General features: G+C 42.3%; 1 protein-coding gene across 1 annotated transcript in view; it reads left to right on the top strand.

Annotated features, from left to right (window-relative positions):
* XPR1 (xenotropic and polytropic retrovirus receptor 1) overlaps nt 1-25,571 on the top strand; it is a 199,453-nt gene that overhangs the window by 116,490 nt on the left and 57,392 nt on the right. Inside the window, exons 2-6 of the mRNA XM_014520716.2 lie at nt 4,502-4,603; nt 15,508-15,731; nt 22,966-23,115; nt 23,478-23,561; nt 24,314-24,395. Of these exons, the coding sequence (XP_014376202.1) occupies nt 4,502-4,603; nt 15,508-15,731; nt 22,966-23,115; nt 23,478-23,561; nt 24,314-24,395 (642 nt within the window). The remainder of the gene's footprint in view (nt 1-4,501; nt 4,604-15,507; nt 15,732-22,965; nt 23,116-23,477; nt 23,562-24,313; nt 24,396-25,571) is intronic.

Below are 25,571 nucleotides of genomic sequence, written 5' to 3'. Positions count from 1 at the left end.
GTATTAGCTAGCAGACCACATGCTGCTAGCTAATATGGTATGTGCTGAATCAACAGGCAGAATCAACAAGTAGATGGTAATGTCCCTCTGTTTTCTTATTTGGGGGATAAACACTATTATCCATTTCCTGCTGGGCTAATCAGATCTCCTGTCATGCCCCACTCAGCTCCATGCTGTGAAAGGAAGGGAGGGCTACTCTAGCGCCCCCCCAGCTTCTAGACTGAACCACTGCAGGCATGTGCCGGCATTTCTGGGATGTCCATCTGGCTACAAACTGATTTAGCCTAGCCAGGTTAGACTAACCTGCAAAGATTGAATCAATTTAAGATTAGGCTTTTTAAATGTCTGTCCCTAGCCACAGACATCCCTTCTGGACTGAGAAAATTCAGGCACATGCCTGAAGTGACTCAGGGTAGAAGCTGGGGGGCACTGGAGCAACCCTCCCTCTTTTCTACAGTGCTGTGCTGAGGGGGGGCATGGCCAGACTCCGGTAGGATGCTTTGATGTTTCACCACCCAGCAGCTCAGCAGGGAATGTTTACCACCTATAACTCAGTGTTTATCACCCCATTAAGAAAACAAAGCCTTTCTCCATCAGTTCAAGCTCTTCTTAAACAGCTTTTCCAAGGAAGGACATTACCAGCTACCTGTTGATTAACTCCAAAAAGCCTGTCTGCATTTGTCATTTCCCACAGCAGAACTGTAGCCAGCATGTGGTCTGCTATCAGATTAAGCAGAGGGTGAGGGGACTAATCCCTTATTAGCAGTGACAAAGCCAGGGAGATGGGAGGGGGCATGTGGGTGGGAGAGGGGGAACAGGTGGCGGGGGGCAAAGTATGGGACGGCAAAAGGCACTTGATTTCCCCTGTTGTCTGCCCCTGCCACTACTTGCCCTGCTGCAGTTGTGGGGGGTTTGGAATTTAAGATGACCCTCCAATAGATTCTATACATGGAAAACTATAACAAATTTATAAATTTTCCATGTCTAGAATATAATTTGCTGTGTCATCTTAAATATAAAGTAATCTTGGATTCAGGTAAATATGGCATTTACATTTTTAAAAGATTCATAAATCATGTTCATTAATGCACACCTTCATGGTTTCTTTCTCTTTGAATTTATGTAAACAAACCCTAAAGAACTTAAGACATGAGATGTACTTTTTTCCCCCTTTTGCTTAATGCAGAATAATATTGCTTATTTAGGTATTAAGGGTAAATTTTAAAAAATCAAACCAAATAAAATATGGAAATGCATTATGTTAAGGCTCCACAACACACTACCTTCTCTTTGAAATGATACAATTCAATATATGTACATTTATGATTAGTGCCTAATGTGTGTTAGTTCTAAATTTTTCTTTTTAAAGACATATTAGAACTTTCTTCTTCATAGAAATACTAACTTTGCATTGCTGTACTTTAATATACTTGTTTCTGTTAGGGTTTTTTTTAATATATGAGAGTGAGTTTTAACTGCTTGGACAACTTCAATAATCTACTTTATTCCATTATTAAGAACATTTGGAACAAAACAATAATACATTTCTTAATTAAAATGTGGACCTTTAATTTTAGCTCATTAACTAATCAATTTGTTTAATTATCAGAAAATCCATACAGAGTTTAAAAGTGCTGTAATTTCAGAGGGGCATATACTTCCACGTGTTCAAAAAAAAAAAAAAAAAAAGCGACCAAATTCTTGCTTTTAAGTCCACAACTTGGATTTAATTATGGAATTGTGTGCAATGTTTTTATAAAAGTTGAAACAGTCTCAGGACCAGTGATAAATGACACTTTGGCCAGTGATTTTGACCTTCTAGTTCAGTGATTCCCAATCTGTGGTATGGGTACCACCAGTGGTACATAGACAACTTGTCGGTGGCACACATTAACAGATTTATTATAATTACTTGATATGCCAAAAATTTGCTAGTGGTACTTCAGGTTGAACTGGAAAATATGCTGGTGGTATTTAATTAAGGTTGTATCATTTTAAATTGGTGGTGCACAATCTGTCAGAGTTTGAGAACCGCTGGTTCATTGTTTTTTGGTTGATCTAACTCGAGATAGAGACTCCCTTTTTAACTTTGATTCTTGGATAGCTTTTTTATTTAATTTTAAAGTAGAAGGAGAAAGATGGAGTATGCTTTACACTTTCTTCAGTTAACTTTCCATGCAGGCTTGTTTCAATCTTTTTTGGGTTTTTTTTAAACCTCGGGACGGTTGAGATGATGTATAACCATTCCTTTGTCATCACTGTACAGCAGTCCAAATCATAAAGAGATTTAATAAGCAAGTCTTTGGAACGGCTCTTTTGTTGTGATATATTGTTGTTACCATGCCATGGAGATCTTTTCACTAGATAGTAAAGCACTTGACTGGTGATGTTTAGAAATGTGCTTCTGAACTGCTATTCAGAAGGAAACTCCGAAGTGAAGCTGAGGTCTTTGCTTGGCTCCTTGGCCTGTCTGAGCAGTCTTCCATTTTAGTTTTAGAAGAGTACTGGACAGCTCAAGCCAGAGGAGCAGATCGGGGGAGGATAGGGAAAATCTGGACAATGTAGAGGAGCAGATGGGAAACATAAAGGGTGCTGCGCACAAGTGGGAAGGCTGCTCCGACCATGCTTCAGCAGCCTCCTGCATATCATGTATTGGTCTCCCTGAACTTAAAAATGGCGGCAGGTGCACTTGAACTAAAGCTCATTGAATAAGCTTTAGTTTCAGCACCCCCACCACCATTTTAAAGCACAGGGATGCTGATGCACAAGATGCTGTGGTGCTTTAGAGTGGCTCTTGGAGCCACTCTAATTAAAACACCCTCCCCTTCCCCTGCCCACCCCTGGAGCATGTTTACAAGTGCTCAAAGAGAGAAGTGTCATAATAGCAAGAGTGTAAGAAGAAAACTGAGCAGAGTGTGGGGAATATACAGAACACTAGACCAGGGATGCTCAACCCACAGGCCAGAGCCAGTTCCCAGCACTGTGGTATCCAGTCTGTGGATCTTCATGGGTCTGAAAACTTGGCAGTGAGCAAATGGTGGCACTGCAGGCTGGATAGGGTGGCACAGGGCCCAGTCCCAACACACAAAGCCCGATCCAAGCTCAAGGGGCCAAAAGATTGAACATCGCTGCCCTAGACAGTATACTTTTTTCTGTGTTACTTTCAATTTTTTATAGAAACAAATAAACCCTAAGGAATTGGGAAGAATATGAAAGAAGCAGAAACCTCTGAGTAGCATGGAAGGCAGGCATGCTGCAACCCCCAGTGCCTTGTAAAAGATTTCATTTGACCCTCTCTGCAGGAGTCTGGCACTGCTGTTTTAAACATAAGTTGTTGGCTTGCAGATTTAGCATAAACGTTGTAAATGTTGAGTTGTTCTTTTAAGTGATATTTTTCTGGGCTGAGGATTTGTTTATCAATTTCAACATGACACACGCTGAAATGACTGTTAGACTCCACAAAAAAGGGAGGAAGGATTTAGTGGAAAGACTGGAAATATTGTCCTTTTAACTATTTTAGAGCCCTGTTTCTCTGCAGTTTTTACCTTATCTGCAAAGGGATCAGTAACAATGTCTTATGCTTCATTCTGATTTGGAATACATTTATAAACCAAACTCGTAGCAGCCTAGCTCTAACCAGTCCTTTATTTGTTTCTTTGGATGGCTTGACATGAGGTTCTGTTTATGTTCCCAAGGGAAAAAGAGCAGTCTTGTCACCCGGCATGTCACTGACAGAAAATTGGTTCAGAGATCAGGAATGAGAGTGCATGAGACATATAGCAGAGGTGGAGGGGATGAACAAGTGAAATTAATTTGGACATATGCCACAGTAGCACCAAGTGCAACAACTACTCCCTTGGATTTCCTTTTTCCTGTATCTTCGATACTGGAAAACTTCAGTCAAAAAGACTTTTGACTTTTTAAAAACTTTATCATGCAAATATTAAAAACAAATGGTGAAAGTGCCAAAGGTGTGTGGCCCTCCCAGGAGCCAAGCATGAAATACATGTTTGGAACAAAAGACTTGGAATGACAGAATGGCAACTATTCAGTCAACTGAGGTTGGTCTGCCCTTAAGGAGTTTGGCCTTTTTTCTTTCTTTTTTTTTTCTTCCTTTTTTTAAGCCAGATAGTCTGCTAATTAGAGGGGAGGGTGACTTTTGTGGTAATGGTTATGGTATCTTGCTAAAGATCCAGAAGTGTCAGTTCTAGCCTCTCTCCAGACTGCACCAAAGGTTGTCCCCAGTTAACACTGGTCATTCAGACTGGGAAAGCCCAGAGGTGGCTAGATATGAGGCTAACACTTCATTCTCTTGCATGCCATTGGCCTCCAAAACTGGCAGGTCTTAATCACCCTAGCTTGAGGTGTTATGTAGTTCAGAACAGACCTTTGACTGTGAGCCACTTGCAAAAGCTAAGATATACACTGGAATGCAATTTCATGTCACTCTCTTTTTTTTTCTGTAATAACCTGTGTTTTTTGTTTTCTTTTTTTCTTTTAGTTACAGATGAAGACACGGTGAAGAGGTATTTTGCCAAGTTTGAAGAGAAGTTCTTCCAAACCTGTGAGAAAGAACTTGCCAAAATTAACACTTTCTATTCAGGTAAATTGCTTATCTGTTACTACTAGAATGTTAGAAAATATAGCAAGCCTATAAAGGTCTAAGGCTTCCCGATCCACAGAAAAGCCATAACTTTAATAAAGTCCTGCGTTCTGTAATGGAGTGTAGCAATGTTATTAAAAAAAAATGAAAAAGTGGTTCTAAGATATGAAGAGTTGGAAAAATCCTTACATTTGCTTTAAGGATGGCTTATTTAAGTGTTACTTTATGAAGATCAGGTTTAAGACCAGGCAAAATAAAGGGTTTCAACTGCTTTTTATGCAAGTTCACATGTATCTATTTTAATAAATTAATATAAAAGAAGTGCAGCTGTCTTTGATATTGATGAGCCCGTAGTCAGTGGCAAATTTCTAGGTAATGACAGCATTCAGCTATATAATCCTCTGCTTACATTTCTATTTAAATTTCTGTTCAGGTTATCAGTGAGGGAACCAAAATGTGAAGAAACTTATATGAGTCATTACTATGTTATTGTTGTATTTCTCCACTGAATGTTTTATTCCTCGTGCTTAACATAATATTTTGAAACTGTTACAAGAGTGAAGTTTCTCATCATGTATTATTTGGAAATAAGCTTTTAAGCAGACTAATTGGAGTTGCTCCCATATGTGGTTGTATTTCTGGAAGAGTCCTTGCAGTAGTGAAATTCATGGGAGCACACTCAAATCTTGAACCAGTTTGTATCCTGTTTTGGTAATGTTTAAATTGAGTTGCCAGTAGAAAAATATTTTGATATGAATAAAGTGATTTAGTCACATTTGTTATAACTTTTTTTCTTAGCACTTTAAGAACAACTTGCTGTAAACAAGGTTTTACAGCATTCTCTTTATAGCTAGTTTGATTTAATTTAGTAGTGAAGACATAATTTTGAATTTGATTCAAGACTGAGATGAGTACCACTAGTTAGGCCATGAGTTGGGCCATGGCCATGAGAGAGAGAATCACTAATAAAATGCAGGTATCTGGAGTAATTGATGAGCTGTGGTTCACCCCTTCCTTGATGGAAAAGTTTTCACTATTGGGGCACTTTAGCCTAGGGTGAAGTGCATATCCTTGCCCAATGCCTTGTATACAAGGAGCAGCCTCTACTTTCCCTCTGGCAGTACTTGCAGAGAGGAGAAATAAGAATAAGGCCAAATGGTTCTTAATTGCTAACAATGTAATGTCAAGTGTCATATAGTTTAAAATATTGCGATAGTAAACTTTTTCTGATTATATCATGACATAATATAAACCTTTTTCTGTTTATGCTGTCTTCCTAGTGGGTAAACCATGCCTCTGAAAATTAATCAGTGGTTTTGGGGTTTTTTTTTAGTTTGAAAGGTCAGTAGAATGGAGAGAGGTGAAGATGATTAAAATCTTGTCCTCCATTGACTTTCACAGTAGCAGCTTCAACAATTACAGAATATAAACTGGTTAAGAAATGAATTTGCCATCAGTAATCAACTGTCCTAGGATAGCTCTGGCTTTGCATTTCCATAATGAAGGTCTGAAAAAACTGGAAGACTATTTTCAAAATGAATTGATAGTTAGTGATAGTGAATTTTAGCACCTGATACCTTTCTTAAATCTCTGCAGAGCAGAATAGGAACAACTTTCATTAGAGGGTGAAAGTTGATCCTTTAAGAGGCTTCCTTCAGCTTGAACAATGGAGAGAAGTATGCCTTTTCATAATATAAAAAACACTTCGAAGGGTGCTCTTGTTTTTTCTCCCATGGCAGTAGATAACTGCCTGTGGAATATCTCTTGAATGTTTTGTGCCGGAGCTACAATCTCATCATGCTTCCAGATGTGTCTTGACTTGAAGGGTTAACTGGTACTTTGTCAATAACTATTTTAGACCTATGCATATTTTGAATAACTGTGTTTTTTTTCAGGAGTTAGTAGCTCCATTTGCTTTTGCTCTTTGTTTCTTTTCATCTATTTAGTTCCTGTGCTGGGAAGTTCTTGACCAATATCATCAGGGATTTCCTAGCTATGAGGAAATCCTGCCCTATCAAGATGACGCTTCCTGGGCCTTCGTTGCCCTTAAATGATCCTATTATCTACTGCAAAAGAGATGCTTTTTATGCCATGTACCCAGCTGTCACTTCCTATAATACAGTCTATAATCTTTACCTGTCTTGCTTGCCATTCCTTCATATATCAAAGGGAACTGCTACATGCAGTCTGATTACAGTTATGATCCTTAAATGGTAACCCAAAGAAATTAAACTACAGTGCACATGATAAGAAGCAAAACTGACATTTGAAAAAACATGCGGAGAATTCCAGTGGAAGTGCATGCTAATGAATAGTCTGATAGTTATGTCTGAATATTAAAAGTGAATTATTGCTCGTTTCTGTTGTTAATGTTTTTAAATGTGTTATATTACTCAGATTGGAGTTTAAGCTATTTTAATTATTCATGACGTTTCTAAAATGATTTAAAGGCACAATTAGGTATAGGAAAATTAGGCTTTAATTTAGTTAGTAAACCAAAATAATTGAAGAATTTACAATAGGGAACAGGAGTTTTGTAGGGAAGAACAAGTACAAAAAAAGGAATAGAATCATACCAGGTTTAGTAATGTTTGGCTTTGAGTGTTCCAGCCGGTACAGATGTAGTTGTGGTGAACACTTTTTTTTTTTTTTTTTACCATTCTAGTAGAAACGGATATCCATGTCAATAAATGGAACAGTTTCTGCCCATGAGTATGAATATGTAATAGATTACCAGGGATCCTGGTTTTCTCTGTTTAAAAATCCCAGATTCTCTGATTAAAACCCTCCAAATCCATATTTTTCCACAATTGAAAAGAAATGCCACTGGGGGGGGTGGTCAGATTAACAAAATGTTTTATTTACAATTTTTAAAGCAATTTGGAAGCCTACCAGTGCCTCAATCACTATAATAAAATCAGTTCTAAATATCTGTAGATTTTAGCATTTGTTTTTCTTTTTATCATAGAAAATCAGAGCTCCCCCTGCCCCCTTCACTCGCCAGGATGTGGGCCTAGCTGCCGCGGCGCACCGCCCCCCTCCCCGCAGTGCTTTTGTGGTGCTGAGCAGCCCTGAAATGCCAGTGTCCTGCCCCTGCCCCTCACTCCCAAGTCACAGCCTCCCCGCCCTGCCAGTGCCTCTCACTCCTGACCCACAGCCCCCTGCCCCTCAGCCATGCCCATGCCCCTCACTCCTGACCTGCAGCCCTCTGTCCCTGCTGGTGCCCCTCACTCCCAGCCAACAGACCCCTGACCCCCCAGCCCTGCCCAGCCCCATGTGGATTCATGGGACTCCAGCAAGGGAAGAGGGTGTGGGTCCTTTGCAGGCACTGGGGAGCTTCATGGCTGAGCCACTGGGGACTGGTGCCCGTGCTCTTAGGGGCAGGGGCGGCCACATGCTGCTGGGAGACGCTGCCTGGGAGAGGGAGGGGTCATGGCCAGGCCTCCTGGCGTGGCACAAGAGCTCCAACCTGAGGCGGGGTGTGCTACAGGCATCCCTTCCTCTTCCCTCCAACCCATGTTGGGGCTGGACTCGCTCCGCTGCTGCCTACATAAGTGGAATCTGCAGCAGCTGCTGCAGGCAGGATGGAGATTGCCTGGAGCCCCTCATCCTTCTTTAGCTGCCTGCAGCATGGCCTTGGCCAGAGCCATGCTTGGCTTCATGCTGCTACGCTGGTCTTCCCCACTTCACCGGAGTCACAGCTGGCAGCGCAGGGCAGTGTGTGGTCCCCCCCCACCATGCCCTGAAGGATTCTCCTCCCCGCCCCATCCCTTGCTCGAACTGGGCTTGCCGGTGGCACCAAGCACTGCCTCAGTCCCCCCTGCCCCACTGCAGCCCCAGGGCCTGGACTTAGCACCTTAGCACCAGCAGGCACCCGCTCGCCCCTTCCCCTACACCCCTTCCCCTACACCCCTGACCAGATAGTTCCCAAGCCTGGCCCTTCAGTGCCTTCCCTCTACCCTAGACTTACCTGTCTCCAGCTGTCAGGTCTCTTCCCACCACCCTGCCTGGCTGTATGCTGGCTATGTGTGTGTGCACATGCACATGGCGCCACTGCCTCCAGTCATCCTCCTTCTCCCCCCCCAGCCCCAAGCAGTTCCTTGCAGGCTACAATGCTGCCAGCCTGTAAGGGAAAACCCACAGTTTCCCACAGTTTTCTCCCTTAAAGGTGAAAATCCACAGTTTTCCACGTTTTTCTGCAGCAAATAGAAAATGTGGATCCCTACTGATTACTGTTTATGTCCACGTGCAACAGTTTTTTTTAAATGCTGCTCTAAAACACTTGTAGGTAGGGTATAAAAAATGATCTGATTAGAAGTTAGATGGGTCATGTTTTTACTGTTTTGAATACTTGCTGGGAGTGATGTATTTAGAGGAGTATTGTGGCTTTTAACTTAGGAAACAAATATCCACATCTTTCCAAGTAGTTTGTCTGCACTAGATAAACTCAAATGTACCTTGTTTACACTAGAGGTAGACTTACGGCAGGCTTGTTTTGTACAGCAAGCTCCTTAGCCTGTTTGTTGGCCCTTCTTTGTTTGACCTTCTGTTTGCAGAGGGTATCTGGTTGCAGTCGGTAGAGAGCACATAAACTGACAGCAGGCATCTTGACTTTTTGAGAGCTCCTGTGTCAGGTCAGGAAGTAATGGGTGATTCTAAGAACATGATTGACAGAGACAGAATTTGGCAACTGTCTCCAGAGATATCACTTTTTCTCTTTGGTCTTTGCCAATCATTTTGGTTTTGCAATTAGTGGATGCTGAAGCATGTGGAGTGCAGTAACACAATTAGGCTTTTTTCAGCATCTAAATGGGTATTATGTTTTCTGACACTGTTTAGCAACTTATTTAAAAATAGTTTTTGAAATCTTGCTGCGTTGCTGAAGATGAAGGTAGTTCCAACAAACACTGTGACGGTTGTGGCAGGTTAAGAAATTGATTCCTTCTGTTCTTTGCATGTGCCTTAAGCAACTGTAGATCTTTTAAAGAGCCATAGTAACATATATTATGTTGATTTCCATTCTGCACATGTCTTGGCAATAACATGCTATTTTAGTAAGTAAAGATTGATTGCTGGGTTGTTCGAATCTCTCTTGCCTTTGATGGGCTCCCAAAATAAAAATACGAAGAAGCTAGATGTTTTTTAAAGCAGAATTTTCTAATAATTTAAAGTTAGAATCATAGGGCTGGAAGGGACCCCAAAGAATCATCGGGTCCAGCCCCCTGCATGAGCAGGAAAGACATCTGGGGTCAGATGACCCCAGCCAGGTGACTGTCCAGTCTTCTCTTGAAGACTTCTAGGGTAGATGATTGTACCACCTCTGGGGGGACCTTGTTCCATAGTTTGGGCACCCTAGTTGTAAAGAAGTTTTTCCTAAAGTTCAGCCTGAAACTATCTTCCAGGAGTTTGTGGCTGGTGTTTCTAGTTTTTTCTAGGGAGCCCTGGTAAACAGTTGTTCACCGAGCTTCTGATGTACACCTCTGATATAGTGGTAAACCGCAATCAGGTCCCCTCTCAGCCTTCTTTTCTTAAGGCTGAAGAGTCCGAGATTCCTCAGCCTCTCCTCATGTGGCTTGCCATGCAAGTCCCTGATCATGTGGGTGGCCCTTCTCTGGACCCTCTCGAGCTTTAGCACATCCTTGTTGAAGTGCGGCGCCCAGAACTGGATGCAATACTCCAGCTGCGGCCTCACCAATGTTGAGTAAAGTGGGAGAATCACTTCTTTGGATTTACTGGAGATGCACTGATTGATGAATGCCAGGGTTTTATTGCCCCTAGCAGCTACTGCATCACATTGCCACCTCATATTCATGCTGAGGTCTCTCATTACCCCCAGATCCCTTTCATTTGTAGTGCTGGTCAGGTTAGCGATGCCCAGCCTGTAGGTGTGCTGGGGGTTCTTCCTTCCCAGATGCAGCACTTTGCATTTGAACCTCGTCTGGTTCTGTTCTGTCCAACATGCCGGCCTGTCTAGGTCTGCTTGTATCTGCAACCTATCTGCGGGTGTGTTCGCACAACCCCGTATCTTAGTGTCATCCGTGAACTTGGCCAATGGGCTTTTCACCCCCTCATCCAGGTCGTTGATGAAGATATTGAACACTACTGGGCCAAGTACCGACCCCTGGGGTACGCTGTTGCCTACATCTTGCCAGGATGACACCAATCCATTCATTTGGACTCTGTGTCCTACACTTCAACCAGTTTCACACCCACTTGATGGTCCTAGAGTTGAGCCCGATATCCTCCAGTTTTCTGATCAGTACCTTGTGGGATACCAGGTCAGAGGCTTTCTGGAAGTCGAGGTATATGATGTCAACTGGTTTTCTCTCATGCAGATGATGAGTCACCTGATCATAGAAAGAAATTAGGTTGGTCAGACAAGACTTGCCTGCGACGAAGCCATTTTGGCTGTCATTCAGTATCATGCCTTCTGCAAGTATGTCACATATAGTCTCTTTGATGAATGTTTCTAGGATTTTCCCTGGAATAGAAGTTAAGCTAATTGGCCTGTAGTTTCCCAAGTCTTCACTCTTCCCCTTCTTGAAGATGGGCACAACATAGACCCTCTTCCAGTCCTCTGGGATTTCTCCAGAGGCCCATGATATTTAAAGACCTTTGCCTCTGCGATTACTTTGGCCAACTCTTGCAACCCTCTTGGGTGGAGTTCATCTGGTCCTGCTGATTTATATACATCTAATTTCTTTAATTGATCATATACCAGTTCTATGGCAATGGTGGGACTGGCATCAATCCTGCCCTGCTCGTTCTGTGTCCTACCTGGCATGTTGTTCCCCTTGGTCTTGTGAAAGACCAAGGCAAAGTACTCATTTAGGAGTTCCATTTTTTCCTGAGTGGTAATGACCAGGTATCCTGCGGCATTGAGCCAGTGGCCCTACACTCCCATTAGTTTTCCTTTTACTCCCTCTGTAGCTAAAGAAGGACTTCTTGTTGTCCTTGATTCTTGTAGCTAGTTTTAGTTCAGTTTCTGCCTTAGCTTGCCTAATCTGTTTTCTACATGTGCGGGCCATTGTCAAGTAGTCTTCCTTAGAGGCTGTCCCAAACTTCAATTGTTGTACACCTCTGTCTTTTTCTGTAGGATGGCTGCAACTTCCTTGCTTAGCCAAGAGGGTTTTTTGACCTTTCTGCTAGTTTTTCTCCGTAAGAAAATGGATTTTCTCTGAGCCTTAAGGATTGTATCCTTAAGGAACAACCATTCTTTTCGTGCTCTCTTTACCTGTGGTACTTGGTCTCTCAGGGCATTCTCTACTAGTGACCTGAGCTTATTAAAATTTGCATTTTTGAAGTCTAAGACTTCGAGCTTGGCATTTGTTTTGTCAGCCTTGCGACAGACTGTGAACATAATGATTTCATGGTCACTATCGCCTAGGCTGCCCTCTGTGTTTAAGTTAGTCACCAGGTCAGTCTCTTTGTCCAGGACCAGGTCAAGAACATTGCCTCTAGATGGCCTGTGAACCTCCTGAGTCAAAAAAAGCTCTTTGGTGCTGGTCAGGAAGGATTGTGATTGATCTGACCTGGCCGAGCACTCTTCCCAGGAGATGTTTGAGTAGTTGACATGACAACCATGTCCCATGCACACGCAACCTCCGTTAGTTCACAGGTGAATGCTAGATCAAGTTCCTCCCCTTGGTTAGGAGGCCTGTAGTATATACCTACAGTCAGGTCTCTCTCGCCGCGCCTCCCCCAGAGCTTGACCGAGAGGGTTTCAAGCTGTTCTTTTTTGGGGCCAACATTGGCCTGTAGGGAGATGTACATAGGGGGCAACATCCCCATCTCTCTTCCCTACCTAATCCCTTCTGTGAAGGACATAGCCCTTTATGACTATGCTCCAGTCATGAGAGGACTCCCACCAGGTCTCCATCATCCCTGCTATATCATAGTGCCCAGTGGAAAGCAGGAGGACTAATTCCTCCTGCTTGTTCCCCATCCTTCTGACTTTGGTGTACAGACAGCTAAGTCCTTCTACTGAGGTCACTGGCCGCCTGTTGCGTTGAAGGGGAGCTGTTTTCTCAGCTCCTGTAAGAGTGGCTTGCTTGGTTTCATTGTCGATGGAGCTTTTCCTGTATGAAGTTATCTACAAAGTAGTTCTGAGAAATTAAGCTTATACCATTTTTGTTTTTCTTACATATATAGAAAGACACTTAGGATATTACTTTTATTTTTCTGAATGTTTTACTATTTTTTTCCTGCTTTTGTTGAACTAGTAGGTGATCAGAGATGAGTGCTGAACAGCCTAATTGAAGGGGTTTTGATTATTTAACAAAGAACTCTTTAATTCATACTGGCAATTTCATTGAAGTGAAATGGGTGTTACAAAAACAACTTGAAACAGTCTGACTAAAAATTCCTTCCTCTTTATAGTTAACTTATACTTTCTTTTTTCTTGTGATGTACTTCAGGCCTGTAATATCTTGGGTTCAACTGAAATGAATTGGAACAGAGAGTTGAGTCAGGGTGGGGAAGTTCAGTGTTGGATCCAGAGGGGGTGCAGTGGTGTGGATGTACCCCTTTTGGACCATGCCACAGAAGTAGCAGTGGGGACTTTTAAGTCCCTAAGTTGCGTAAGAATCCTGTCCTGCCCTTCCATTCTTGGCACCCCCTCCCTTTTCCTCTGTTTTTGAAGCATGTTTCCTTCCCCTGCTACTGCTGCTGTGTCCAGCCGATTGGGGGGGGGTGAAGTGTTGAGGGCTCCAGAACAGTGTGCCACCAGACATTACCAGGTGTGCCGTGGGATCTTGGGTGGGTGTGACTCCTAGCAGGGTGGGGCTCCAGCTAGTGCTGCTGCCACTGCCACCCCGTGCCGCCACCACTCTGCATTCGGCTGCGTGCCACCACCTCCCCCCATGCCCTTTACATCTGGTTGCACACCTCCCTGCTCTGTGTTTGGCTGTGCACTACCTCCCACCTCCACTTCACTTTCAGCCAGTGTGCTGTGGGATGGGAGAGGCCATGGGATGAAAAAGGCTGGGTAAATGTGCTGTGGGATGAAAAAGGTTGGGAAATGCTGCTCTAGAACTACCATCCTGTTAAATGAATTGGGAGCCTTGTGGGGGGAGGGGCTCCAGAGCCACTCTAGCTGGGATCAGCAATGGACAGCAGCAACAGAAGGGTTTCCTTTTCCTGAACTTGCTTCTGGGCTGGCAGAGAACACCAAGGGGGACTGGGCAGAGATGAACCCACCCACTGCTGCCCTTGCTGAGCCCAGCTGGAGCAGGGCAGAAATGGTTGTGGAGCCCTCCTCTCCTCTTCCCTCCCCCCAATCAGCCAGAGACAGCAGCAGTGGGTGGGGGAGAGAGGGAAGAGGACATGGTGCTGAGGACAGAAAGTAAGGGAGGGGGCGCTGAGTGGGTGGGTAAACAGGACAGGATTCTTACCTGTTTTGGGGACTTAAAAAAGTCCCCCCTGCTGCTCCTGTAGCATGGTGTGCTACAGGTGGTGGTGGTGCTAGAGGTGGTGAGCTAGGGAGCTGGGGTGCAGGCATGCCAGCAGTACCAGACACTGCTCCTGCATCCCCCTTCACAAAATCCTGAAACTACTCACAGGGATGTTCAAGTCTTTTGGGTCATCTACTTTTGTGAAAGCTTTTGGTTGCCCAGCACTGCCCTCTGAGCTATCTCTTCTAAAGGACCAGTCCAAAGAGTTGTTTTGGTCACTCATCAATATGGGCTACTATTTTCCAATAGCTGACTAGCTGTTTTGAAAGCCAGTGATCTACTCAAAATAGATGGTTGGTCCAGTGCAGCAGGGGAAAGGCACAAGGCCAATTTGTGGCATACCTGCCAAAAAGGATAACCCCTGTTGCAACTGATAATCTGAAACTTGACCCACTTGCTTTCTTTGATTTCTTTATATCCACATGAAATGTTGTGTGTTCTGGCCTGTTGTGGAGTGCAAAGAAACAAAGTGGTTGCCTTGATTGACTGATGGGGGAGGGATATGCATTAGTAGCTAGCAACCTTTATGATACTCTTGTCCTGAGTGTGGCCTAATATGAGAAGTGACAAGAAAAAGCATCTTATTTAGCAACCCTAATGATTTATGACTCGTTTTTGACAAGAGAAGATGTGTAAGTTCAACTATTGATATCTTTCAGAGGCGCACCTGGGTGGTTCATGGTGGGCAGCAGCTGCAGTTGTGCTGCTTGGAGTGGTGGCCAGGCCAGCAGGCCAGGCTACTCTTTCTGTGTCATGCCTTTCCTCTCTGCCTGCTCCTGTTCCCTTGGCACATAAGACTAGTGCTGCAGTTGACCATCCCCCGCCATAATTATGCTACTTATATCTTTTGTATTTTATGGAGTGCTTTGGTTTGCAGACAGCATAAGGGGCAGCAGATATTTTCTGTCTCCCACTGTGGTGTTGCAGAATGGCAGTATATTGGGAGTTTTGACTAAGTCTCTTTGGGGTCATCTTATAGCCTCTACTTATAGGTGGAGGTCAGAGAGCAGTCAAGCACAGATGTTGTCTGCTGGAATTCTTTTTATCTTGTGATCTCCAGAGGAAGCATTGTCTAGAAATGAAAACCTGGAACGGGAAGTTGAAAGCTCTGGTTCCATTCCTAGATATTCTACTGCTTTGACTCATAATAAAGGAAAAGTCGTATATAATCTCTGGCCTATTCTGTAAAAAGTGATTTGTAATAGCTGTATCTCAGGATTTTTGAGAGCTGCAGTTGCTCATAAGTTATTTGGAAGGTCTTTGGAAAGAAAGAGCTTTAGAAAGTCAGACTTTACATATATATTGAACTTTAAGGATTAGTGGTGGATATCTGTTTCCCCCACAAGAGTACAACAGCTGGAGGATAAGGTATTGATGAGACATAAGAGCCCCAGTAGACAAGTTGCTCCCTGCCTATTCGTGATATTTGACTTTCCTTTTCCTTGCTAACAGAAAAGCTTGCAGAAGCTCAGCGCAGGTCCGCTACCCTTCAGAATGAACTACAATCAACCTTGGATGCGCAGAGGGAAGCTAGTGGAATTTCCACACTGCGGCAACGTAGAAAGCCAGTCTTCCACCTGTCCCATGAGGAGCGTGTCCAACACAGGAACATCAAAGACCTGAAATTGGCCTTCAGCGAGTTCTACCTCAGCCTCATCTTACTGCAGAACTATCAGGTACCTACAAAAGGGAACAGTTTTCCTGAGCTCCATAAGCATTCTTGATCCTAAAATTAAATAGAGGTCAGAAAATTGGGACTGAGAATGGGAAAGAAATCAGGTCACTACAGTAACTTTGGGGCCACAAACTTCTGTTTAAAGCTGGACCTGCAAGTTTGGGAAGAAGCACAAGATTTATTGAATCTCCTGTTGCATCAGCATTTTCTTTTAAAAACTTACTTTTTCAGGAGTTTTTAACTCCTGTTTAATTCTGTAAAATTTTGGTTAAATTTTGAAGGCTACATTGTCATAAAAGTTCCTAGCCTTGAAGTATGTACAGGTTTCCCTCACTTTATGCGGTTTCTGTATGTGCGAATATGCTCTTATGCGATGACCCTTTTTATACCAAAAATTCGTTATAGACGAGGTAAATTTACTCTTACATGATCAGTGTGATTGAAGCCCACAGTTGGCTGTTTTGTGTGGTGCATTGTGGGGGTGACATGTGTTACCAAATCTGCCCATTACTTTGGGGTGTGCTCATGTATTAGGGATAGTTTCTAGGGTCTTGGTGATTCTGTCAATGTGCTGCTTGTGTTACTATATGGAGCTGTATTTCTCCCTTCTGCAAGCCCTCACCCCCAGTGGAGCTATCTTGCAGGACTCAATCTCAGTGGGACTGGGTTCCTCCAGTCACCAAATCAGTCATACACACAAACACACACAAATTAACGTGACACGCCTGACCTGGGCAGGCTGATCAGCATGGACAGGCTGACACCCTCATATGCCAAGAATCAGTTCATAAGAGCAACAATAAAATGCAGTCAAACACAAGCACACAGGTAAACAGAATCCCTCTGAATCCGGCTGGGTGTCCAGCTGACACCCTCATGGGCCAGCATTCAGTTCATAAGGGCACGTCTGAGTCAAACTGGGTCAATCAGCCTGTACAAGCTGATCCCCTTATGTGTTTCAAACTCAGCACGTCCCAATCTTTGGCCTCTTGATGAGCAGACCCCACAATAATTTGGGCTTCACAGGGATCTTTAGCATAGGTAAAAGAAGCGTTGCTGCAGAGCACGGGAGGAAAGAGAAGCAGCGAAGGAAAAAATATACCCAATTACTACCAGTTTGACTATAAAAGTTATTTATTGCTAAGCATATGAAATATATAATAGTACTAGTAGTAATAGACATGCAAAAGAAAAACAAACAAACAATGACACCAAGAACAACAGGGGATGGTGTCAGCACAGGGGTTTTCTTCTTCTCCTTCTTTCTTCCTGCTTCTACTTCTTTTCCTTCCTTTTCCTCTTCCTGTTCTTTCTCTTTTTCTAGCAGCACACACACTTACAGATTTTTATACCCTCAGTTCAGCTGCTCCGTAGCACCCTCAGTAGTGTAAATCATTGTCTTTTCTATTGACAAGGGGTTATCTGGTTTGGACCATCTCAGGAAACTGATTGATAATCAGGAAACACTTAAGATTAGGGAGTAACCCAAATACTTGGGAGCCAGCTTGAGATTCCTATGGGTGGCAGATATACTGATGGGATATCTCATGGTTTCTTCAGGAACAATAGATAGCTTGCAGCATCAGGATTTTGGATTTTTACTTGTTGTGCACAAGCCTCAGCTTAGCATGACTTTTCCAGATCTTACTATAGTCTTTTAACAGACTTAAAGCAATTATTGGGGTGCTCATAACCTTTTGTGGAGAGGACTCCCACCAGTCGTCTCGGGAAAAGTATGACAACACCTGGGATTAGGGCTCCAGCAGGCTGGATGCTGTGATGAACCCTTAACCATTGTTCAAATGTTGCCCATACCCCCTCTGACTCGGTCTCTTGCCTCAGCATTCCCTAACCCGGCAACCGAGTTTTAGTCAATCAAGTTTAAATAGGCCTCCCATAGTGGGACCAGGGAATGTACGGTCCGAGATGCCTATTAAACTTAGAGCTGTGTGTGTGTGTCTCGGGAGGGGAGGAAAGTCCTTAGCAAATCCAGATTAGAACTGGTCTGATAAATGCTGAGCTGGGTGTGTGTGAACATGGGTTGATTAACATTGGAAGCACAGATTCCCCATCATGCAGCGCTCTCCTGCTTCTCTGGTCCCAGAATTCACTGCAGTCTCTGCTTCAGGCTTTCTGTTTTCCGTCTCTCATGTAAATGAATGGTCATCTGGTTCCATCTCAGATGTAAATGAGACCTAGGGCAGTTGATTCACTCTTGTCACCCTTATCTGGTGAGGGTCTTAGGTGCGTCTCTCACTGCATCTTAATCAGTTTCATTTAGGTAGAGGAGGGGAGGGAGGGGTGGTGAGTCCTTTGTGAGTCAGACAGACTGCATCCTGTGCCAGGGTTGCCCAAGAACACAGAGCTGAGATGTAACACATGCACCAAAATATAGTCTCCTGTGTGGATCTGTGCTCCTCACTCATTGCCTGCGACACGTGTTTCTGTAGTTGTGTGCCCCATTATGATTGTGCCCTGTGCTTGTATGTACTGTCTGCTGTTGGTGAGTACCAAAATGGTCTTGTAAAAGTGGTAGAAATGGGTCTGGAGGTCAGTACAGTCATAGTTTCATATAGTAGCTAGGGTCAGGAGGGACCTGAACAGATCATCTAGCCTGACCCCCTGCCACAGGCAGAAATGAATGCTGGGTTCACAAGACCTCAGACAGTCGAGGTCTTGGAATGTATCCCTATTTGTTACATTGTAAAGAGGGTTCCCTTTATGTGAATTTGAGTTATGCACCATTTTCCAGGAATGCATAAAGCTAGGGAAACCTGTATAAAACAGAATCTTCAGTGTATTTGAATCATAACAGCAAAAGGGATACAATAGTGCCACAAACTGATTTGCATTCCAAAAAACTTAATCTCGAGGGTGTTTTTTTTCCTTTATGAACTGTTCTGCAAGCCTTTAATATGGACTTATTTCTTTTTATTTAAATAGATTATTTTGAAAGTACCTTACCATACATGAGTTGCATTTAAAATTTCTTTACAGCTTTTTAAGCTTGTGAAATTAACACACTATTTTAAATTAGTTGTCTAAAATGAAATGTTCCCATTATGTTCTCCTAAATGAGGTTTCCATTAGGGAATTTTACCAACCAAAATTCCATAATTGGGAATAAAGAATGTTGTATAAAAGCCTAGAATGTAAATAAGGATTTAGTGGGGTTTCATTTTTCAAAGGTTCTGAGGACTTCCTGCTTTTATTGACGTCAGGGTGTTTATCAAACACTTCCAGATGCTAGGGCACTTATTTAGATACCTAAACAGAGGGTTTAAATACTTCTTTACATTAGGCTCCTCGGGTGGAAAATATTGGTCCAATAGTTTTAAAATGGCTGAAAATCAGCTTGCAGCCTGACTTTCGGTGCTACTAGAAGTACTTGTACTTCTCTGATTAGTTCAGTTGCTAGTTCAAAATTTTAAAGTAGGTATAGTAATGTTAAATCTTTTCTCATTTCCTGGTGAAACAATGTGGAAAAATAGGTGTTCATGTGGAATGCTTTAAATTCCTCCCCTTCCCCCCGCAATTTGGAGCATGTTGATAACTGTACAGAGGCACAGGCCCTTCCAAGCTAAAGCGCATCAAAATATTTCGGAGCCAATGTTGTTTTAGGAAGAGTAGAGCCTTATGGGTATTTGACCTCAAAACTTTTGCTTAGCCACTTATGTTGGTCATTTTTTCTTTGTATTGTACTCCTGGGGATGGGAAGGTAAGGAGTCTCTTGTACTACATTACCAAGAATCACTTATGTGACCTGATAAGGAAGTTAAAGACAGTGAGATGACTGCTTTGAAGAAGTGACTGGCATATTCATTGGTTGGTCTCTACCAAAAGAAAATAATTTTCTTTGCCAAGTTTTAATGAATAAATTCTCTGACTGTTCAGATTTGGCAGTTGTTACTTAAGCAAAATAGTCTGCATTCAAAAGTGGTAGGGCTTCTTTTGAGGCTTTATGCTAGGTAGGAGAGGGAAAGAAATTAATTGAAATTGTTTTCAGATTGAGGACAAAGAATATGTGTATTTAAAAAAGTGCCTGAACACAAAACCAGGCAGCGTGGGAAGTAAGAACTTAGAAGTGTTAACAAGTTCTGGCATAGCTGAAACCTGGTGGGAAGATTCTTATAACTGGAATGTCAGCATAAATTGTACTGATCTGTGTAGAAGCCACAAAAGTGAGGGGGAAGCAGCGATATGTCAAACATTTACAGTGCTGTTGAGCTGTGGTTGACGTGTAATACTGAGGTCTTTTGAGTTGGGTTATAACGAAGGGAAAAAAAAGCTTAAACAAGTAGGTATTTTTTGTGGACTACTAGGACGGTAGTAGAATATGAACAAGAAAATTTGAGCATCTGTTTTTAAGATTCTCAAAACCAGAGGATATATGCCTATGAAGTGATATTAATTATCCAGTTATTGGTAGGAAAAAGCCAACCATCTATCATACTAGAGATTCTGGAGTGAATTCAGAAACAAAGCTATGACTTTACAGTATGGATTCTGGATTGCATTTATTTTCTAATTCTCACCAGGGGAGAAATTAATTTGAGCATATGCAAATAAAAGGGGATCTTGACATTGTTAGTCATGAACTATTTGAATTCAATGTAGAAAACACAAAGTCTCTTTATAATGTAGCATGTATAAATATAATATGATTCATAAAGTAAATCTTTGAAAATCCAGATAATGTGTAATGGAAGAAGGTATTAAAATCTACAAATGGGCTAGAAAATAAGTGCTGAAGACGTTAAATATGTTTTAGCTAAGAATACAAATTTGTTTTGTGTTTGATCAAGAGGATTCTAAAGGATATTTAAATATAAGCAAGTCCTTTTTGAGCCCATTGTTTAATCCTACCTAGTTTTGCATAGATTAGGTTGTCATTTGGTCTGTGTGGCATTCATCTCCCCCTTCCCCCATGGCAAATTGATATTTAATTCAGGCTTACTATAGACTTCACTTTAATATGCAACAGAAATAGAAGGCAAGGTTGGAAGGCTCTTTTCAAACAGGATTATTCTCAGTAATATGAAAAGGTATTAAAAAAATTGCAGGCTAAGTAAATGATTTCTTCATGTTCCCTTTGGCAAAATCTTTTGTTTAAGGTTGCAGGTATAACTGCATTAACTTTTTAACCTTTCAGTTCTGGAATCATAGAACTTGAGTTGCCAAAGGAAAAGACTTCGGTAGAAGAGCTCTGAGATGCATAATGCAATAACTGCCTGTGCTTCCTGAGGAACGCAAGAGTTAAAGAGCTCTAATCACTTCTTTAGTCAATAAAATGATTCACTTCAGGGCTACAGAAGAGTCTGACCAAAATGTCATTTTGTTATGTTTTTCATTCTAACTTTATGAAATAAGGCTCTGCTGTCTCAGGGGTGAAACGCTGGGTTTTCCAATGGAAAGTAATTAAAGTCTCTTGTCTGTAGTAATACAGATCATTAATGCATTGGGTTTCCTACTCCCATCTCCCTGTCTCTTCTTTCCCTTCCACATTATGTGGGCCTGGTAGTAAATCACTCCAAGCATAATTAGATTGAAAATAATTTCAGTAGAACAGTTGGAGCCTTTCCCAAAGGCTTTGAATTCCACTGTTTTCTGTGTCTTTCTGAACAAATATATGGGCTTGATTTTGCATGTGAGCATGCTCTTTTTTTCCCTCCATCTATATTGCTAATACTTGAATAAACTGGTTCAGTGGATCACGGAGTGCTGTGGGTTGACTCTTTGAAGAGTTCATTGTTTTAGCATATCCGATATCTCATCATAGCATACTTCTGTCTCCTGCCGGTTGCTGTGAGCTTTCCTGTCTCTTTTATAACTATGTATTGTACAATACTACGTATCGTAAAAAAGTGAACGTCAATATTTAGGTTGGCACTCTGATCAACCACTATTTAAGAACCTTTGCCACACCTATTCACATGTTCTAGATAAGATAGGTTATAAATATAAATTATGTTCATAATAAGGCTAGTGTTGACACAGTCTTTTCTTAGAATATGCAGTCTTTTATTGATTACATAGAGCTGGGCTTATACGTACCATAAATATTATCCCTCTTTCCTAGCTTGTTACTCTGGGTCTTATCTTTAGTGTCTTTAGTATAGTCGCTACTTCCTTTAACATTAGTCTTATTTTATACTTAGCGTACAGAATACTTTTATAAGGAATAAACACACTTGACTGGACTAGATTGGTCAGATTTTAAACATCTACAAGATTTTCTTGTGCAAAGATATGCCTTATGTGATGTTACTTCACTTTCTTACATTCTCAGAATTGACATTTAATGTTGCCTTTGAATTAAAGGAACTAGAAAGAGCCTGTTCTGTTGAAAAAATGGCAAATAGATATGATACCTAGATAAGACGAGGCAGAACACAGTATATTTCTTACAAAACCACCCTCCAGCTTACTGCAGGTGTAAATTGTGGTTGTGAGCTTATTGCAACAGCTGGCAGTGTTAAAGTGCTATAATGCACTTATGGACTATATTTCAATGGCCTGCTATACTTCCCATATGAAGGAACCCTCAGATTCAAAATTAGCATGTGGTATGCCTAAAACGCAGTTATCTGCAGTGAATTTGTATCAGCAAAAATGGCAGTCATTTGGTTAGAATGGGAAATGTGGAAACTTTTTATTTTTTGCAAAGTAGAATATTCTATTTCTGGCCAAGGTTAACTCAAGCTTCTTAACTTGCAATTTGATTTTACATTCATTTTTTTTAAAGTAGCTTTTAATTATGATGGCAACATTTTTATTTTGAGCAAAAGGTGAAATCCAGTTGCCACTGAGATCACCTGCTGTTAAATTTTGCAATGCCTACATACAGCTAAGTGTGTAAGATGGTAATGGGATAACTACATCTCTGAATTTGGAATTTCATATTGATTTATCTCCATTTTAATAATTAGCTGTGTTGCATACGTTATTGTTATAAGCCTAAATAATACAAGAGGTTTTATTAATTCTTTGTAAACAGTCTCCAGTATTTTACTCCCTCAGTCTATTCAGTTTTGCTGTTATTTTCAATAGTTTGTATTCCTTCACACAATAGCTCTGTACATTTAAAAAAAAAACAAACCCTTCTGGAATATTTTCTGTTAGTTTGATGACTAACAAGCCTTAATAACTGTTTCTTTTCTGCTGCCCCTGGAATATTTCCAGCTTTCAACTTTCAGTCTTAAATGAGGCTAAAATTGTGTTTTCCTTGTTTCTAGAACCTGAATTTCACAGGGTTCCGTAAGATCCTGAAGAAGCATGACAAGATTCTGGAGACAACACGTGGTGCAGACTGGCGGGTGGCCCATGTGGAAGTGGCACCATTCTACACTTGCAAGAAAATCAACCAGCTCATCTCTGAGACAGAGGTAGAGAATGCTAGCTTGTGTATTGCTTTCCCTTTGTGTGGATAAATGTTTTTCTTTAGTATTAGTTTCTCTCTCTCTTCACCAGTCATAATATTAATTCTTTGTACTTAAAAACTGAATACATTGTCTTAATAGCTATTACAGTTATTAACAGATTTAAAAGTGCAGCCACTTCTGACATCGGTTACTTGCATCTTAATCATTGGTTTGTGTGTGTGTCTTGGCTTCAGCAGGTGACTTGCACTATGAGGATCTGTTGAGATGGATAGTGGTATTGTGTAGTAACTTGACATAACTAATGTGCAACATATGCTTTTTTGGGTGGGATCTGCATTAAATTCTTGTGACTCTTACTTCTGTAGACAGTGGTGACCAATGAGTTAGAGGATGGAGATAGACAGAAGGCCATGAAGCGTCTGCGAGTCCCACCCTTGGGAGCAGCCCAGGTGAGAGAACTTGGTTCTTGTAGTTCCTGTTTTTCTTACCTGTTAGTGACTGATTACATTTTAACCCTATCATCTTACTCTTCTCCCCCACACAGAATTTAAAAGTACAAATAAATTGAAATGGGTGTTCCTACCTGACATATGAGAAATGATTAGCATCTGAAGTTACTTGATGTATGTCTGTATGTTACAAGGCAAGGCATGCTAGCTCTGTATGTGTCTCTCTTCAAGCTGTTGCTTTGCTTCCAGTCCAGTCCTGTATCCCTGAACTGGAAGCAGGATAGCTATGTATGTGTGGTGATGTGTGGTAATTAGCTTGATTTTTCTCATCAGAGCTAATGGTTTCTAGGAAATGTAACCTACTTCAGTGTAGAATTTGGATTTCAAATGTTAATGCATTGGAGCAAGTTCATGCATCAAGAGGTGAATAATAGAGAGAAATGTTAACATTCCACATCTATTATTAGTTCTGGCCATGCTCTGCTATCTATCCTATGCTGGAATTTTTGTGCGAAGGTCTGGCAAATCTCTTGGAAGGTATTAAGACACTTGAGCTCTGTTTTGACATAGGCATAATGTTTCTGGCTGGTGCCCAGTTGTACTTGTTAGATTGAAGAGACTCTATTGAAAGGGAAAGGAAGTATTAAATCATAGGCCAGAATATTGCATCCTCTGATTTGAAACTTACTCTGAAATTAGTATGCAGCAGTAGTAGTCATTTATCTTTAACCTGGCTATTGTTCTTTTCACAGCCTGCACCAGCATGGACTACCTTCAGGGTCGGCTTATTCTGTGGAATATTCATTGTGCTGAATATTACTGTTATTCTTTCAGGTATGTATTTTGGATCAGGCCCGAAGCGGACTCTATTTCCCAGCAGCCCCTACCCACATCACTGCAGCTGGTTTCCATGGGGACCCCAACAGCGTCAGAGCTATGACAGTGCAGGGTCAGGGTCTTCATGGAGACCAGCCCCAGCAGCGCTGGCAGGGTGCGTGGCTGGGCAGAGAGCTGCTCTGAGACCAGAATCATGCGGTGATGACAGGCTGGTCTGGAGCCAGGCCAGAACTGTGATCTGCTACCCACACACCCCAGGCAGGGGCATGCAGGCAGCAGATTGCAGCTCTGTCCCGGCTCTGGACCGCGTTGTCACTGCTGCAAGTTCCCGGTCCCGGAGCAGCTCCCTGCCCAGCTGCATGCCATGCCAGTGCTGCTGGGGCCAGGCTCCATGGAAACCCTGGCCACACCGTCACAGCGCCACCACTGCTGGGGTCTCCATGGAAACCGACCATAGAGATGCAGGCATGGGATGCCGGGAAATAGAATCCGATCATTAGCTGGATCTGCCATTTTGCCCACTTCTGGTCTAGTAACTGGATTGGATTAATCAAAATAATCCTAGTTAGAAGATTTGGTAGTCTGAGTCAAACGAAACTAGTAAACTACTACCTTAATTCAGTTTTTCTTTACCATAATACAGGGGTTGTCAACTGGGGATATGTGTACCCCAGGAGGTACTTGGGAAGGCCTTAGGGGGTATGTGCAGGCGGGTGGGGATGGAGCGCTGCTACCCACCACCCTGCACTGCTGCCCTCCAGGAGCAGGGCCGGAGGGAGTGGGGTGAAAGGGCAGTGGTGCCCCTCTGCAGGTTTCACAAGTGCTGCCCGCCCGGCTGGATGTGGAGGAGGGGGAGCTTGCACACACCACCCACCACCTTGTCCTGCCATTGCTCCACATTTGGCCGCACGCCACCCCTCCCCACTCTGTGTTCGACGATGTGGAGGTATTGTTACATGTTTGTAGAACTCTAGTGGGAAGATGGAAGAACCCATTTCAACCAACTTCATATCATGCAATTCCATCCTTTCAAGAAGTTTTCTCACAGGAATTTCTTAGGCTTCCTTTGTTTGACTTACATGGACCTGACATGGCAATATATTGCTTTGCTTGTAAGCATATATGGAAAGCACACGTGTTCTCATATATCCTGGACCTTGTCTTAATTTTGGT

This window comes from Alligator sinensis, unplaced genomic scaffold (assembly GCF_000455745.1).
Source record: "Alligator sinensis unplaced genomic scaffold, ASM45574v1 scaffold471_2, whole genome shotgun sequence".
In the NCBI taxonomy this organism is placed as follows: Eukaryota; Metazoa; Chordata; order Crocodylia; family Alligatoridae; genus Alligator; species Alligator sinensis.
This window is presented reverse-complemented; position numbering and strand designations above follow the sequence as displayed.